General features: G+C 37.0%; 1 protein-coding gene across 1 annotated transcript; it reads right to left on the reverse strand.

The window, feature by feature from the left end:
- Nucleotides 494-1,065, reverse strand: LOC104704576 (mavicyanin-like). Its single transcript, XM_010420634.2, has 3 exons — nt 885-1,065; nt 599-811; nt 494-516 (listed from the first exon to the last, which is right to left on the reverse strand). The coding sequence occupies exons 1-3, from the start codon at nt 1,063-1,065 to the stop codon at nt 494-496; spliced, it is 417 nt and encodes a 138-aa protein (XP_010418936.2).

The raw sequence follows: 13,392 nt of genomic DNA on the forward strand, positions 1-13,392 counted from the left end.
ACATAAATTGGTTTCTTACTCAAATTATGATTTCCTTTTCTAAAATATATTTGATCATACTTATCATGGCTTTAGTTTCGACCCATTTATTAGGAAATAGAAGTGAATGATCTGAATATATAACACTTGGAATATGTATATCTGATTCAGAACCATAAAACAATTCTTGACCTACAAATTTGTAAGGGATCCTAGAAGTTGGAGTTATGAATTTAGGTTTATGTGGGCATGGGAATAGAACTTACAATAGTCATTAACACCGTTAACGTCCATCAAACAAATTATTTTTGGCACATCAGTTAAAGAAAAATTAAATATTTAAATTTTGAATGAAAATTGAAAAGTAAAGCATATTTTTTTCATTATTTTAAGTGCCTTTAACCATCAATTTTTTTAGAGTTGTAAAAGTTCATATATATTAAATCAGAAAAAATTATCGGTTATCCGGTACCAGATTAATAGGAAGAAAATAAATAAAAAATATAGCAAACATCTAAGTAGATAGAACTATCAACCCTAAAAAACCAAAAAAAAACAAAAAATAATCTTCAAAGAAAAATTAGGGTTTATAGGAGAAATAAGAAGAGCATGCTTAAACCATTCCACCCACAAGGATCTGATGCCGCATTGTAAGGAAGTGTTGCGATCGTTGCATCATCTACTGGAAGTACCTCAAGAGGATCCTCTGAAGGCTTAGGACTGTTTGATTCATTAATAGGATCCACAACTAGGACGTCAAGCTTCTGACCAGATTCGAAATGACCAGGCACACCACATATGAAGTAGTAGTGACCGGTTCGGTTAAGGTAAACTGCTTCATTATGTGACTGGTATATGGTCAGAGGGGATTTAGGATTGCACAACTCGAAATCTTGGGAACTTACTTAGAGTCTCGTTGTATTGAAAGAGGAGTATATCACCGACGTAGAATTTTTTTGAAGAAGACCATGTCTTGTAATAATCAAGACCCATCGTTGTTGTCCATCCGTTGGAGTCTCCAACCTCGTAAAGAGATGAAGTACGAACTAACCCAATTAGTGACAATGCCACAATTAACAAAGCCATGATTGTGTTCTTCATCATGATTAGTGAATTTGATTCTCTCCTTGATCGAGATGTACTAGAACGATTAGTCTTGTTGTATTGAAATTGTTTAAGACTTGTGCGTGTACATATAGAGACTTGGGAATTTGTTGAAATTTTGTTTCCTACTCGGAATATGATTTTATTTTCTATAAAAAATTCCTGATTTTTATTATAGACCCTGTGTACTAAGAGCATTGATAAAGTATATCTACGTGAGAAAAAAATATAACTTATATAAATTATAATGTAGTAATTAGGAATCAATTAGAATATTCTTACATGATGTCAATGGTATTAAAGAGAGCAACACAAAACTTTTTGGTTAATCCGTTCAGTTTATTCGAGTTTTGGATTTTTTTGGATTTTGGAAAATAATTGTATTTTGGTTTGGTCCCAATTTGTTTTTTTGTTGGTATTTTAGGTTCTACAAAATATACCCCATACGGAATCAAATTATATCATGGTTTGGTTTAACTTTGTTTTTGACTGATAAATTATAAAATTAAAAAATGATTAACTGATATTAATCAAAATAACATACTATTAAGGGAGATTTGCACAATAGCACACTTTGTCTAAAACTTCTTTCACTTGACACACTTTTTGCTATTAGAACACTTTTTGCATCATATTTTCTAGGAATACTAGATTTTAAATCGCGGTACACCGCGTGCATATAGTTTGATTATTATTTATATTTTATATTCTATTTGTTTGTTAAATATTAGATGTTTTAAAAATAGAGAAATAACCTAATTTTCTGGCCGCTTGTGCGACTAAATGTTTATATTAATTTTTTAACCTGTAATATATGACTATTTTTTATTATATTTAGTTTGTTTTGTTTAGTGTTTGAGATTCTATTTCGATTTTTAATTATTATAACAAAAAATAAGAGATCTAAATACATAATAAGTCATTTATATGATGTGATTAAGTCACATTTTTCCTAATGAATTAATTATTTTACACAATCTTAGGTAAAACAAATTGATTTTATATGTCAGATATTATAATATTTATAGTGTTGGCAAATAATAAAATGAGGATTTAACCCGTGTTGACACATATTTAATAATATTTTATTAATTCCAACATGTCCTTTTTATAACCACATTATATAGTATTTTAAGTTTTTTTTAATTTTACATATTCATAATAATTTAAATTTATTAAATTATATATATATATATATATATTAATTATAATATTTAAATAATTAGAAGTTCTTCTTACGTTAAGAATCAAAACTCAAAGGTTTGAAAAATAAAATAGAAAATATATCATAGTTTATGTCTCTATATAATATTGATTGCTGTTTTTTTATTTTTGGTTGGAATGAAATGTAAAATATTTAGGAAACAAAATCTATAATGATATTATATTTGGGAAGTTTTTAGGGATTAAATTTGTAAATAAATTTTTAAATACATATAACTTCAAGGGTAAAACACCAAATGTACTTCAAAAATATTAATATAGATTTAGGAAACAAAATCTGTCGTGATACTATTTATGAAAATTTTTTAGGGGTTAATGTTGTAAATAAAATTTTAAATAAGTAAACTAAAAGGGCATAACACAAAATGTACTTCAAAAATATTAATATAGATTTGCATTTTAACACACTTTCTATAAAAAAATTGCATTATAACACACTTTTGGACCACCAAACACTTTTCTTATAGTGTTTTACTTTCTTATCCTCTAACTCTCTCTCTTCAAACACATTACTTCTTAACACACATCTTTCTTTTATTTTTTATTTTTTACTCTATTTTCTTCCCTTTATCTTTCTTTCTCACCCTCTCTAACTCTCTCTCTATTTCCAAATAATTTTTACTTTATTTGTTTATCTTACTCCCTTTCTTTGATATATGTGTTTGAATAATCTTGAGTAGTGGATAACAATATATATATATATATTCCTTAGCCACATTTATATCTTTTTAAAATTTTGTATTTTGATATATTTATCATCTACAAAATCAAATCCAGATGCTTATATGTTTATGATTATTTAGTTTCATGTTCAATATATATAATATCATCCATCAAATCTTTTTCATATGTTATTGATCATCAGTTTTATGTTTTCTAGTAAAAAATCTTCAGATTTGGCTACATTTGTTACAATTACTATGAAATTAAATTTATGATTATGGTTTATGATCTAAAATTTAGGACTTAGGGTTTAGGGTTTAGAGATTTAGGGTTTAGAGTTTAGTATAGGATATAATGAATGGTTTCATGCTTAGGTTTTTAGGGGTTATGATGAGGTTAAAATTGTTTGGTAGTTAACAATGACTAATTCACCAAAACAATGGTAGTTTTTAGTGGACGTGTATAATTTATCGTCCATGTGGACTTGATTTTATGGACATGAAAGATTAAAATTGTTTGATAGTTTACCATGACTACTTTACTAAACCACAAGTTGTTTAACTAATTAGGTTTTCATATGTTTTTTTCTCTGGTCATCCAAAATAAGTATCCATCTATGCATGTTAATCATTCAAATAATAGGGAACAACATCAATGAATTTGGAAATTTATAAAGAATGTAATGCAAGAAGTCAAAAATTTGGCCTAATTTAAGGTTCAGGGTTTACAGGTTGGGGTAAGTCAATTTCATGTTTTATAGTAAAACATCTTCATATTTGACTACATTTGTTAAAGTTTCTATGAAATTAAATTTATGATTATGGTTTATGATCTAAGGATAAGATCAAAAGTTTAGGATTTAGCTGTTAGGGTTTAGGCTTTAGGGTTTAGTGTTTAGGGTTTAGGATTTAGGGTTTAGGGTTTAGGGCTTAGAGGTTTAGGGTTTTGGGTTTAGGATAGGATATAATGAACGGTCTCATGCTTAGTTTTTTAATGATGTTAAAATTGTTTGATAGTTAACAACGATTATTTCACCAAAACAAAAGTAGTTTTTAGTGGAAGTGTATAACTCATCATCCATGTGGATTTGATTTTAGAATAAGTATCCACATAAGTATCCATAAATAAGACATTAGTATCCACAAATACGTGAAACGACCTGATCCGTTTTTTTAAATAATAAATAATAAATAATAATAATAATAATAATAATAATACACTACAACTAGTGGTCCCATACCCACTAGCCACCTAACCACAACCACAATCAAACAACGGAAATAACCAATATCAATAACCAATAATAATCCAATAATAAAATATCCAATAATCAAATATAACCATAAACCAATATCCAAATCATCAAAAACATGAAACCGGCAACCTAGCAATGTTTCTAAAGACCCAACCCTAGCAACCTAGCAATGCCATACAACAACCAATCGAGTCCCTAGAACATCCTCCTCTTCATTGCCCTGATTTCACGATCACACTTTGCCTTTACCTGCACCACAAACACAAATTGCAATGAATGAGTATTTTACAAAAACTCAGTAAGGCAATCCTCCCATCTACTGGGCTATACACACAAGCAATAGAGACATCTCTAACCATCAATAAACAATCAACAATTAACAATAATAAACCAGGACTCAGCAACAACCGACACGAACATACATCGACCGACACCAGTTGGACGTTGCGTCGACCGACGCAAGATCTGCACCGACCGATGCTCCCATTCCATCGACCGATGCACCCATTCCATCGACCGACACATGCTCGACATAGCACGAAAACCCTATATTTTACGCGCCATCCTCGCATTTGCATCGAACGACGCACAAAGTGCAGCGACCGATGCAATGCCGAGCATTGTTTTCCCCCGAAATTCCTCGTCGGTCGTTCCTACAACCACAAAACTCGATCCCAAGCCACAAGAAAGCTTCCCAATGTCCCAAATATCAATCTAACAAGCCTAACCACACATAACAAGCAAACCAGAGATATCTACAGCTTAGATAAGCCATGGTCATGCACTTACCTTTGCCAAGACGATTTTGAACCTTAAACAAACTAGAAAACACTTCCAGGAAGCTCCTACAACGATCCCAGCTATAGATCTCTACAAGAACAGCTTCCAATCTCCCAAAATCCTCAAGAACGCTCAAGAACACTTAGGAACCTTTTCTCTCTTTTATTTTCTCTCAAAAACGGCGAAACTCGCCGAATGAGACAAAACTCGTGTTAAGGGTTTTCCCTAACCCAAAACGCAGCGTTTAATTTAAACTTGTCCTCACTAAACCGGCTCTGCATTGGTCGATGCACTATGTGCGTTTCTCCCCGGGATTTTGGTTCGCGGATGTTACAGTTCTCCCCCACCAACATAGATTTGTCCTCGAATCTCGAACAAACATCAGCCAAGGACTCCCGTGCGACCGTCTCCACGGCCCGCACTCCTCCGACCGATCTACGGAAAGTCACCTTTAGGCGATAGACTCACGCTCCAGGCATTATTTGCTCTCGACTATTGGACTTTCCTTTACTCTTAGGCCTAAACCTTGAGTTTTTATTGGCTCCATATCGGGCCTAAGCCCGCATGCCATAATATGTAAGGAAAAATCCAATACTCGTCTCTCGGGTTGCCACCCTACAGGCCACTAGGGCCACCACAAAGGCCACACACGGCTAAACAGTCCGCCACAAAGGCCACACAATGTCTCAAGGACCGCCACACACGGGCATAATGACTCAAAAGTCCGCAACTAAGGCCACACAAGCCCCTCCAAGGCTCACAACCACTAAAATGGACAAATTCTAACTCACATAAAACTTTCCATTCTTAGCACTTTCCACTTTTGGAAACTTCCATTTCCGGAACTTTCCTCCAAAAACCCCGCATCAAGGAAACTTTGTACCCCGAGCACCACCTCATCATGTTACTTAGTCGCACAACCAACCACCCCAAGCGACCAAGTAATCAAGAGAGATGGGCTGGAATACTCCATTCCCGCTCCAGCCACGGATTACAAATGGGACCAGGCTAGACAAGCTCAAGTCGCGACTTGCTTCTCGAAGCACTTCTTAAACCTTGCCTTCATCCTAGCCTCTGGCTCCCAAGTCTGCTCCTCAACACCATCACAGTCCCAAAGGACTCTCATCAAAGGAATCTTCTTCTTCCGAAGTTCCTTGATCCTCCTCTCGAGAACCCTCACTGGTCTCGCCTCCAAAGTCATGTTAGGCTGAAGATCCTCAAGAATCTTAGCTAACAACTGATCATCCTCACGGAGACACTTCCGCAACATAGACACATGGAAAACCTTATAGAAAGCACGCATAACCTCAGGTAACTCCAGTCTATATGCCACTAGTCCAACCCGCTCAATCACTCTGAACAGACCCATATACCTCGGACTCAAATTAGTCTCAGTCAATGACCTGTTCGGACCTCGCAACATGGCCATCTTGAGGTACACTCTGTCTCCCACATGAAACTCAAGATCTGTTCTCCTCCTATCGACATAACTCCTCTGCCGATCCTGAGCTTCCTTCATGTTCAGTTTGAGAACCCGAATCTTCTCTGAGGTCTCTTGAACAAAATCTGCCCCGAACATGCTCCTCTCCCCCACCTGAGTCCAGCATAACGGTGTACGGCATAGCCTCCCATACAAAGCCTCATAAGGAGCCATCTTAATACTAGCCTGATAGCTGTTGTTGTAAGCAAACTCTACCAGGTTCAGGTGATCTGCCCAATGGCCACCCCAATCCAACACACACAACCTCAGCATATCTTCTAGCATCTGAATCGTCCTCTCTGACTGTCCATCTGTTTGGGGATGATAAGCTGTACTCATATGCACCTTAGTGCCCATCTCTGCCTGAAACGCTCTCCAGAACACCGAAGTGAACTTGGAATCCCTATCAAACACAATGCTCGCTGGCACCCCATGCAATCTGACTATCTCCCTCACATACTTCTTAGCCAAGACCGCTGCTCCATCAGTCTTCTTAATGGAGAGAAATTGTGCTGACTTGGTCAACCGGTCCACAATGACGCAAATAGCATCAAAAGTCCGAGACACTCGTAATCCCACCACGAAATCCATCGTGATCATATCCCACTTCCACTCAGGAATGGGCAGACTCTTCAATAACCCACCTGGAACCTGATGCTCAGCCTTTACTAGCTGACACACATCGCACCTCGCGACCTAACTAGCTACATCCTTCTTCATCCCAACCCTGTGATAGTACCTCTTGAGATCACGGTACATCTTAGTCGCTCCTGGATGAATAGAAAACTTGCTCGCATGAGCCTCTCTCAGGATCTCCTGTCTCAACTCCTCATCCTTGGGAACACAAATCCGACCGTGCACCAGGATAGTACCATTATCTGAGACCTGATACTCTGAATCAACATCTTTTGAGGCATTCACCAGCCCTAAATCCTTCTCTTGTGCCAACCGCACCCTGCTCAGAAGATCTGCTCTATCAACTGCTTCCAAACCCAACGGTTGCTGAGACACCGCACATAACCTCAAAGCACTGATCTCTCTTACTAGAGACTCCTTCTCCTGCTCCTGAGCCGAAGCTACTCTCTTCCGACTCAGAGCATCTGCAACCGTGTTAGCCTTACCAGGATGATAGGATATCTCCAAATCATAATCTGCCACCAGCTTCATCCACCGCCTCTGCCTCAAGTTCAGCTCGGGCTGAGTGAATATATACTTCAGGCTCTTATGATCTGTAAACACATGTACCTTTTCACTATAAAGATAAGATCTCCAAATCTTCAAGGCAAAAACTACAACAGTCATCTCCAAATCACGAGTAGGATTGTTGCAGCAACACGCAACCCAAACCAACTCTGGATGCATCAGTATAAACCACATAGGGTTCCCCCTGCTCAGGCAAAGCCAACACTGGCGTACTAGTCAACATCTCCTTCAAGCTTGCAAAGCCTTCCTCACACTCCTGTGACCAAACAAAAGGAGCATCCTTCCCTGTCAACTTAGTCATATGACGTGCTCTACTCGCAAAACCCTGCACAAATCTCTTGTAGTAACCTGCCAACCCAAGAAAACTTCTGATCTTTGTGGCATTCTGCGGTCTAGGCCATTCCCTGATAGCCTAAATCTTCTCCAAATCTACAGAAACCCATCTGCAGACACAATATGACCCAGAAAACCCATCTCACGCTGCCAAAAACTGCACTTGCTCAACTTAGAAAACAACTTCTGTTCTCGCAGCTTCTCCAAAACTGCCCTCAAATGCACTGCATGTTACTCAGGACTCTTGGAATAAACCAGGATATCGTCGATGAAAATGATGACAGACACGTCTAGAAACTCCTGAAACATGCTGTTCATCAATCTCATAAGCGTTGCTGGTACGTTAGTCAACCCAAACGGCATCACCACAAACTCATAATGCCCATACCTCGTCCTGAATGTAGTCTTTCTCACATCTGCCTCATTTATCGGTATTTGATGATAACCCGACGCCATATCTATCTTGGAGAACCAAGTAGCACCTCTCAACTAATCCAACAACTCATCGATCCTAGGAAGAGGGTACTTGTTCTTCACAGTGACCCGGTTTAAATCTCTGTAGTCAATACACAGTCGGAAACTCTCATCCTTCTTCTTGACAAATAACACCGGTGCTCCCCACAGTGATACACTAGGACGGATGAATCCCTTACTCAACAAATCCTCTAGCTGCTTCTTCAGCTATGTCATCTCTGCTGAAGCCATTCTGTAAGGAGCCTTGGATAACGGCGTCATCCCCGGTTCCAGTTCAAGAACCTCTAGTAACTTGCCTCTAAGGGAAACTTCCTCAAGATGGCTTAATCCAAAATTAACTTTTCGCTTAGCAATTTTCCACAGCAAATCATCAATACGAGTGTAATAAAACAAACAAGTACCATACATTCGCATATTTTGATTCACCGCATCAAATGCTTGTAGGTCGCTAACTCAAACCACTTGACTCATTCCCTCCAATAAACGTACCAACAACTTGAATTTAGCAACCCTGTCCATCTCCAATGAACTTCATCCAACATCGTTACAACGATTAGTTTATCCTACTATGAAGGCTTCTCGTGAACTTATGTATCTGGCAACATGCCTTTCCCGGCTCATACCTGCTGCAACTCCCCTTTCCGGGACTCCAACACCACCGGCCGCACAATCCTGGCGCAACAGCCACACATTCATGACTGCTCCAGTCATATAACCCTGACCCACTGGCAACACATCCAAAACCCAAGATTAAACCACCAGCACTCTCTCGAGGTCTACATTCTGTCGTTATGTTTATACTCACGTCATAGGCATTGCTTGCTCCCAACTCTCCCACCCTTAGGTTGCAACCTTCGAGCCTTACCGATCTCACTCTCAGACCTCTGTCTTCGAGTTATACCGTCTGACTCTTGGACCATAATCCTCAAGATCTCGGTATCAGAGGAACTAATCATCCCCTCAGGAGAACATCATCCCCTCTGCCACTCTCGGAGCCCACAGCCCCTCGAGCTATCGGTATTCTGAGAAAACCACCATCCCTTCAGGAGCAACAATCCTTAAAGACTATAAACATCTTTCGACAATAGGTACTTCCCATGGTACGAGTATAACATTACTATGTTACACCTACCCACACAACTTCTAATATCCAACTGGATTACCCACCAAACAAAGAAATATCTACTCCAACTACATATGTCCATCTATCCGCCTCTCTAGGCTCGATACTTCTTGCGAAGAATCTCGCACCGGTCATCTACCACTGCTCCATCCTCCTAACATAAGATAGAAAGTCCTCAACATCCGCAGCCCTCGGCTGCACCCTGCCACATGCGGCACAACTGGATCCTGCACTGGTACCCCTCTCGGTAACCGCTCCGACAATACGCCAACAGATCGCCAAGCGATCATCTCAACCCTGGGCTCCACCTGCTGCAACCCCACACCTGGATTCCCAGCACCCCTNCCTCTGTCTTCGAGTTATACCGTCTGACTCTTGGACCATAATCCTCAAGATCTCGGTATCAGAGGAACTAATCATCCCCTCAGGAGAACATCATCCCCTCTGCCACTCTCGGAGCCCACAGCCCCTCGAGCTATCGGTATTCTGAGAAAACCACCATCCCTTCAGGAGCAACAATCCTTAAAGACTATAAACATCTTTCGACAATAGGTACTTCCCATGGTACGAGTATAACATTACTATGTTACACCTACCCACACAACTTCTAATATCCAACTGGATTACCCACCAAACAAAGAAATATCTACTCCAACTACATATGTCCATCTATCCGCCTCTCTAGGCTCGATACTTCTTGCGAAGAATCTCGCACCGGTCATCTACCACTGCTCCATCCTCCTAACATAAGATAGAAAGTCCTCAACATCCGCAGCCCTCGGCTGCACCCTGCCACATGCGGCACAACTGGATCCTGCACTGGTACCCCTCTCGGTAACCGCTCCGACAATACGCCAACAGATCGCCAAGCGATCATCTCAACCCTGGGCTCCACCTGCTGCAACCCCACACCTGGATTCCCAGCACCCCTGGCACGCTCACCGGCTAACCCCCTCTGGTCCCTCCTGATATGCTTGCGACCCTCTGACGTACCTCGTCGTGGAACCTTGGACCACACACTCGCTGGCCTCGGGACCCGCCCGACCATGACCACGACCACGTTTCCGTCCACGACCAACAACTCAAACACCTTTAGCCACTGCACTTCCAAGAACAAAGGCTAACAAGCAATCTTAACATAATACAAAAACACAAAAACCAAAACTCACCATGGAATCACACTGTAGGCTCGAAAATGATATTCTAGGACTCCATGCCACACACAATTGACTAACTCACATAATCAATCAAGACATGCAATCCCAAACATCTACAACACAAAGCCTAGTGAACCCAAACCTAGTACTGTAAGGGCTCTGATACCAAAACTGAAACAACCCGACCAATTTTTTTTTTAAATAATAAATAATAATAAATAATAATAATAATATTAATAATAATAATAATAATAATAATAATAATAATAATAATAATAATAATAATAATAATAATAATAATAATAATAATAATAATAATAATAATAATAATAATAATAATAATAATAATAATAATAATAATAATAATAATAATAATAATAATAATAATAATAATAATAATAATAATAATAATAATAATAATAATAATAATAATAATAATAATAATAATAATAATAATAATAATAATAATAATAATAATAATAATAATAATAATAATAATAATAATAATAATAATAATAATAATAATAATAATAATAATAATAATAATAATAATAATAATAATAATAATAATAATAATAATAATAATAATAATAATAATAATAATAATAATAATAATAATAATAATAATAATAATAATAATAATAATAATAATAATAATAATAATAATAATAATAATAATAATAATAATAATAATAATAATAATAATAATAATAATAATAATAATAATAATAATAATAATAATAATAATAATAATAATAATAATAATAATAATAATAATAATAATAATAATAATAATAATAATAATAATAATAATAATAATAATAATAATAATAATAATAATAATAATAATAATAATAATAATAATAATAATAATAATAATACAACTAGTGGTCTCATATCCGCTAGCCACCTAATCACAACCACAATCAAACAGCGAAAACAACCAATATCAATAAACAATAATAATCCAATAATAAAATATCCAATAATCAAATATAACCATAAACCAATATCCAAATCATCAGAAACATGAAACCTGCAACCTAGCAATGTTTCTAAAGACCCAACCCTAGCAACCTAGCAATGCCAGACAACAACCAATCGAGTCCCTAGAACATCCTCCTCTTCATTACCCTGATTCCACGATCACACTTTGCCTTTAGTTGAACCACAAACACAAATTGCAATGCATGAGTATTTTATAAACACTCAGTAAGGCAATCCTCCCATCTACTGGGCTATACACACAAGAAATAGAGACATCTCTAACCATCAATAAACAATCAACAATAACAAACCAGGACTCAGCATCGACCGACACCAACATACATCGACCGACACCAGTTGAAGGTTGCGTCGACCGACGCAAGATTTGCATAGACCGGTGCAAGGTTAACTTGCATCGACCGATGCTCCCATTGCATCGACCGACGCATGCTCGACATAGCACGAAAACCCTAGATTTTACGCGCCATCCTCGCATTTGCATCGACCGATGCAATGTCGAGCATCGTTTTCCCCCAAACCTTCTCGCCGGATCTTCGTTCCTACAACCACAAAACTCGATCCCAAGCCACAAGAAAGCTTTCCAACGTCCCAAATAACAATCTAACAAGCCTAACCACACATAACAAGCAAATCAGAGATATCTCCAGCTTAGATAAGCCATGGTCATGCACTTACCTTTGGCAAGACGATTTTGAACCTTAAACAAACAAGAAAACACTTCCAGGAAGCTCCTACAACGATCCCAGCTACAGATCTCTACAGGAACAGCTTCCAATCTCCCAAAATCCTCAAGAACGCTCAAGAACACTTAGGAACCTTTTCTCTCTTTTATTTTCTCTTAAAAACGGCCAAACTCGCCGAATGAGACAAAAACTCGTGTTAAGGGTTTTCCCTAACCCAAAATGCAGCGTTTAACTTAAACTCGTCCGCACTAAACCGGCTATGCATCCACCGATTCGGTTCGCGGATGTTACAATATGTATCCACATAATAAGACATTTTTAGCATCCACGTAACAATTAACATATATTCAACTATAATTGGATAATTAGGTATTCATATATTTTTCTATGATCATCCAAAAGTAAGAATTCATCTAGATATGTTAACCATCCACATAATAGTGAACAATTATTCAAATATAAATAGATAATGTATAACTAATCAGTATCCATAGCTCCTCATCCACATGATGACATCAAATTTTCATTATACAAACCTAGTTTTTAAGATACAAATACAATCTGCTCCATACAAATTAATGAACACCAATTTTGTAAAGAATGTTGTCCACATAAACAATACATAATGGACACCATTGGAGAAACATTCTTATTGGAAACAATGTATTAATAATGCATTATTATGTTAATTAGGCATTCTTATGTATCCACAAAAAAAGTATCCACAAAAAAAATATTCACAAAAACGTATCCACAATAAGTATCCATAAAAAAGTATCCACAAATAAGTATCCACATAATAATTTACAAATATTCAACTATAATTGGATAATATGTAATACAATTATTAATTTTTAAATATAGTTACATGGATCTTAAAATGTAGAAAAAATAAAATTATAATGAATCATAAAAACAAAATTGAA

This window comes from Camelina sativa, chromosome 7 (genome assembly GCF_000633955.1).
Source record: "Camelina sativa cultivar DH55 chromosome 7, Cs, whole genome shotgun sequence".
Lineage (NCBI taxonomy): Eukaryota > Viridiplantae > Streptophyta > Magnoliopsida > Brassicales > Brassicaceae > Camelina > Camelina sativa.

Excerpts from the sequence above, each read along its gene's own strand:
- LOC104704576 (XM_010420634.2), bottom strand. The coding sequence starts at position 1,065 with ATGGCTTTGTTAATTGTGGCATTGTCACTAATTGGGTTAGTTCGTACT. Across the intron at positions 812-884 it reads TCAATACAACGAGACTCTAA|TTTACCTTAACCGAACCGGT; the intron begins GTAAGTTCCCAA and ends ATAATGAAGCAG. Across the intron at positions 517-598 it reads AGATCCTTGTGGGTGGAATG|GGTTGATAGTTCTATCTACT; the intron begins GTTTAAGCATGC and ends TTGGTTTTTTAG.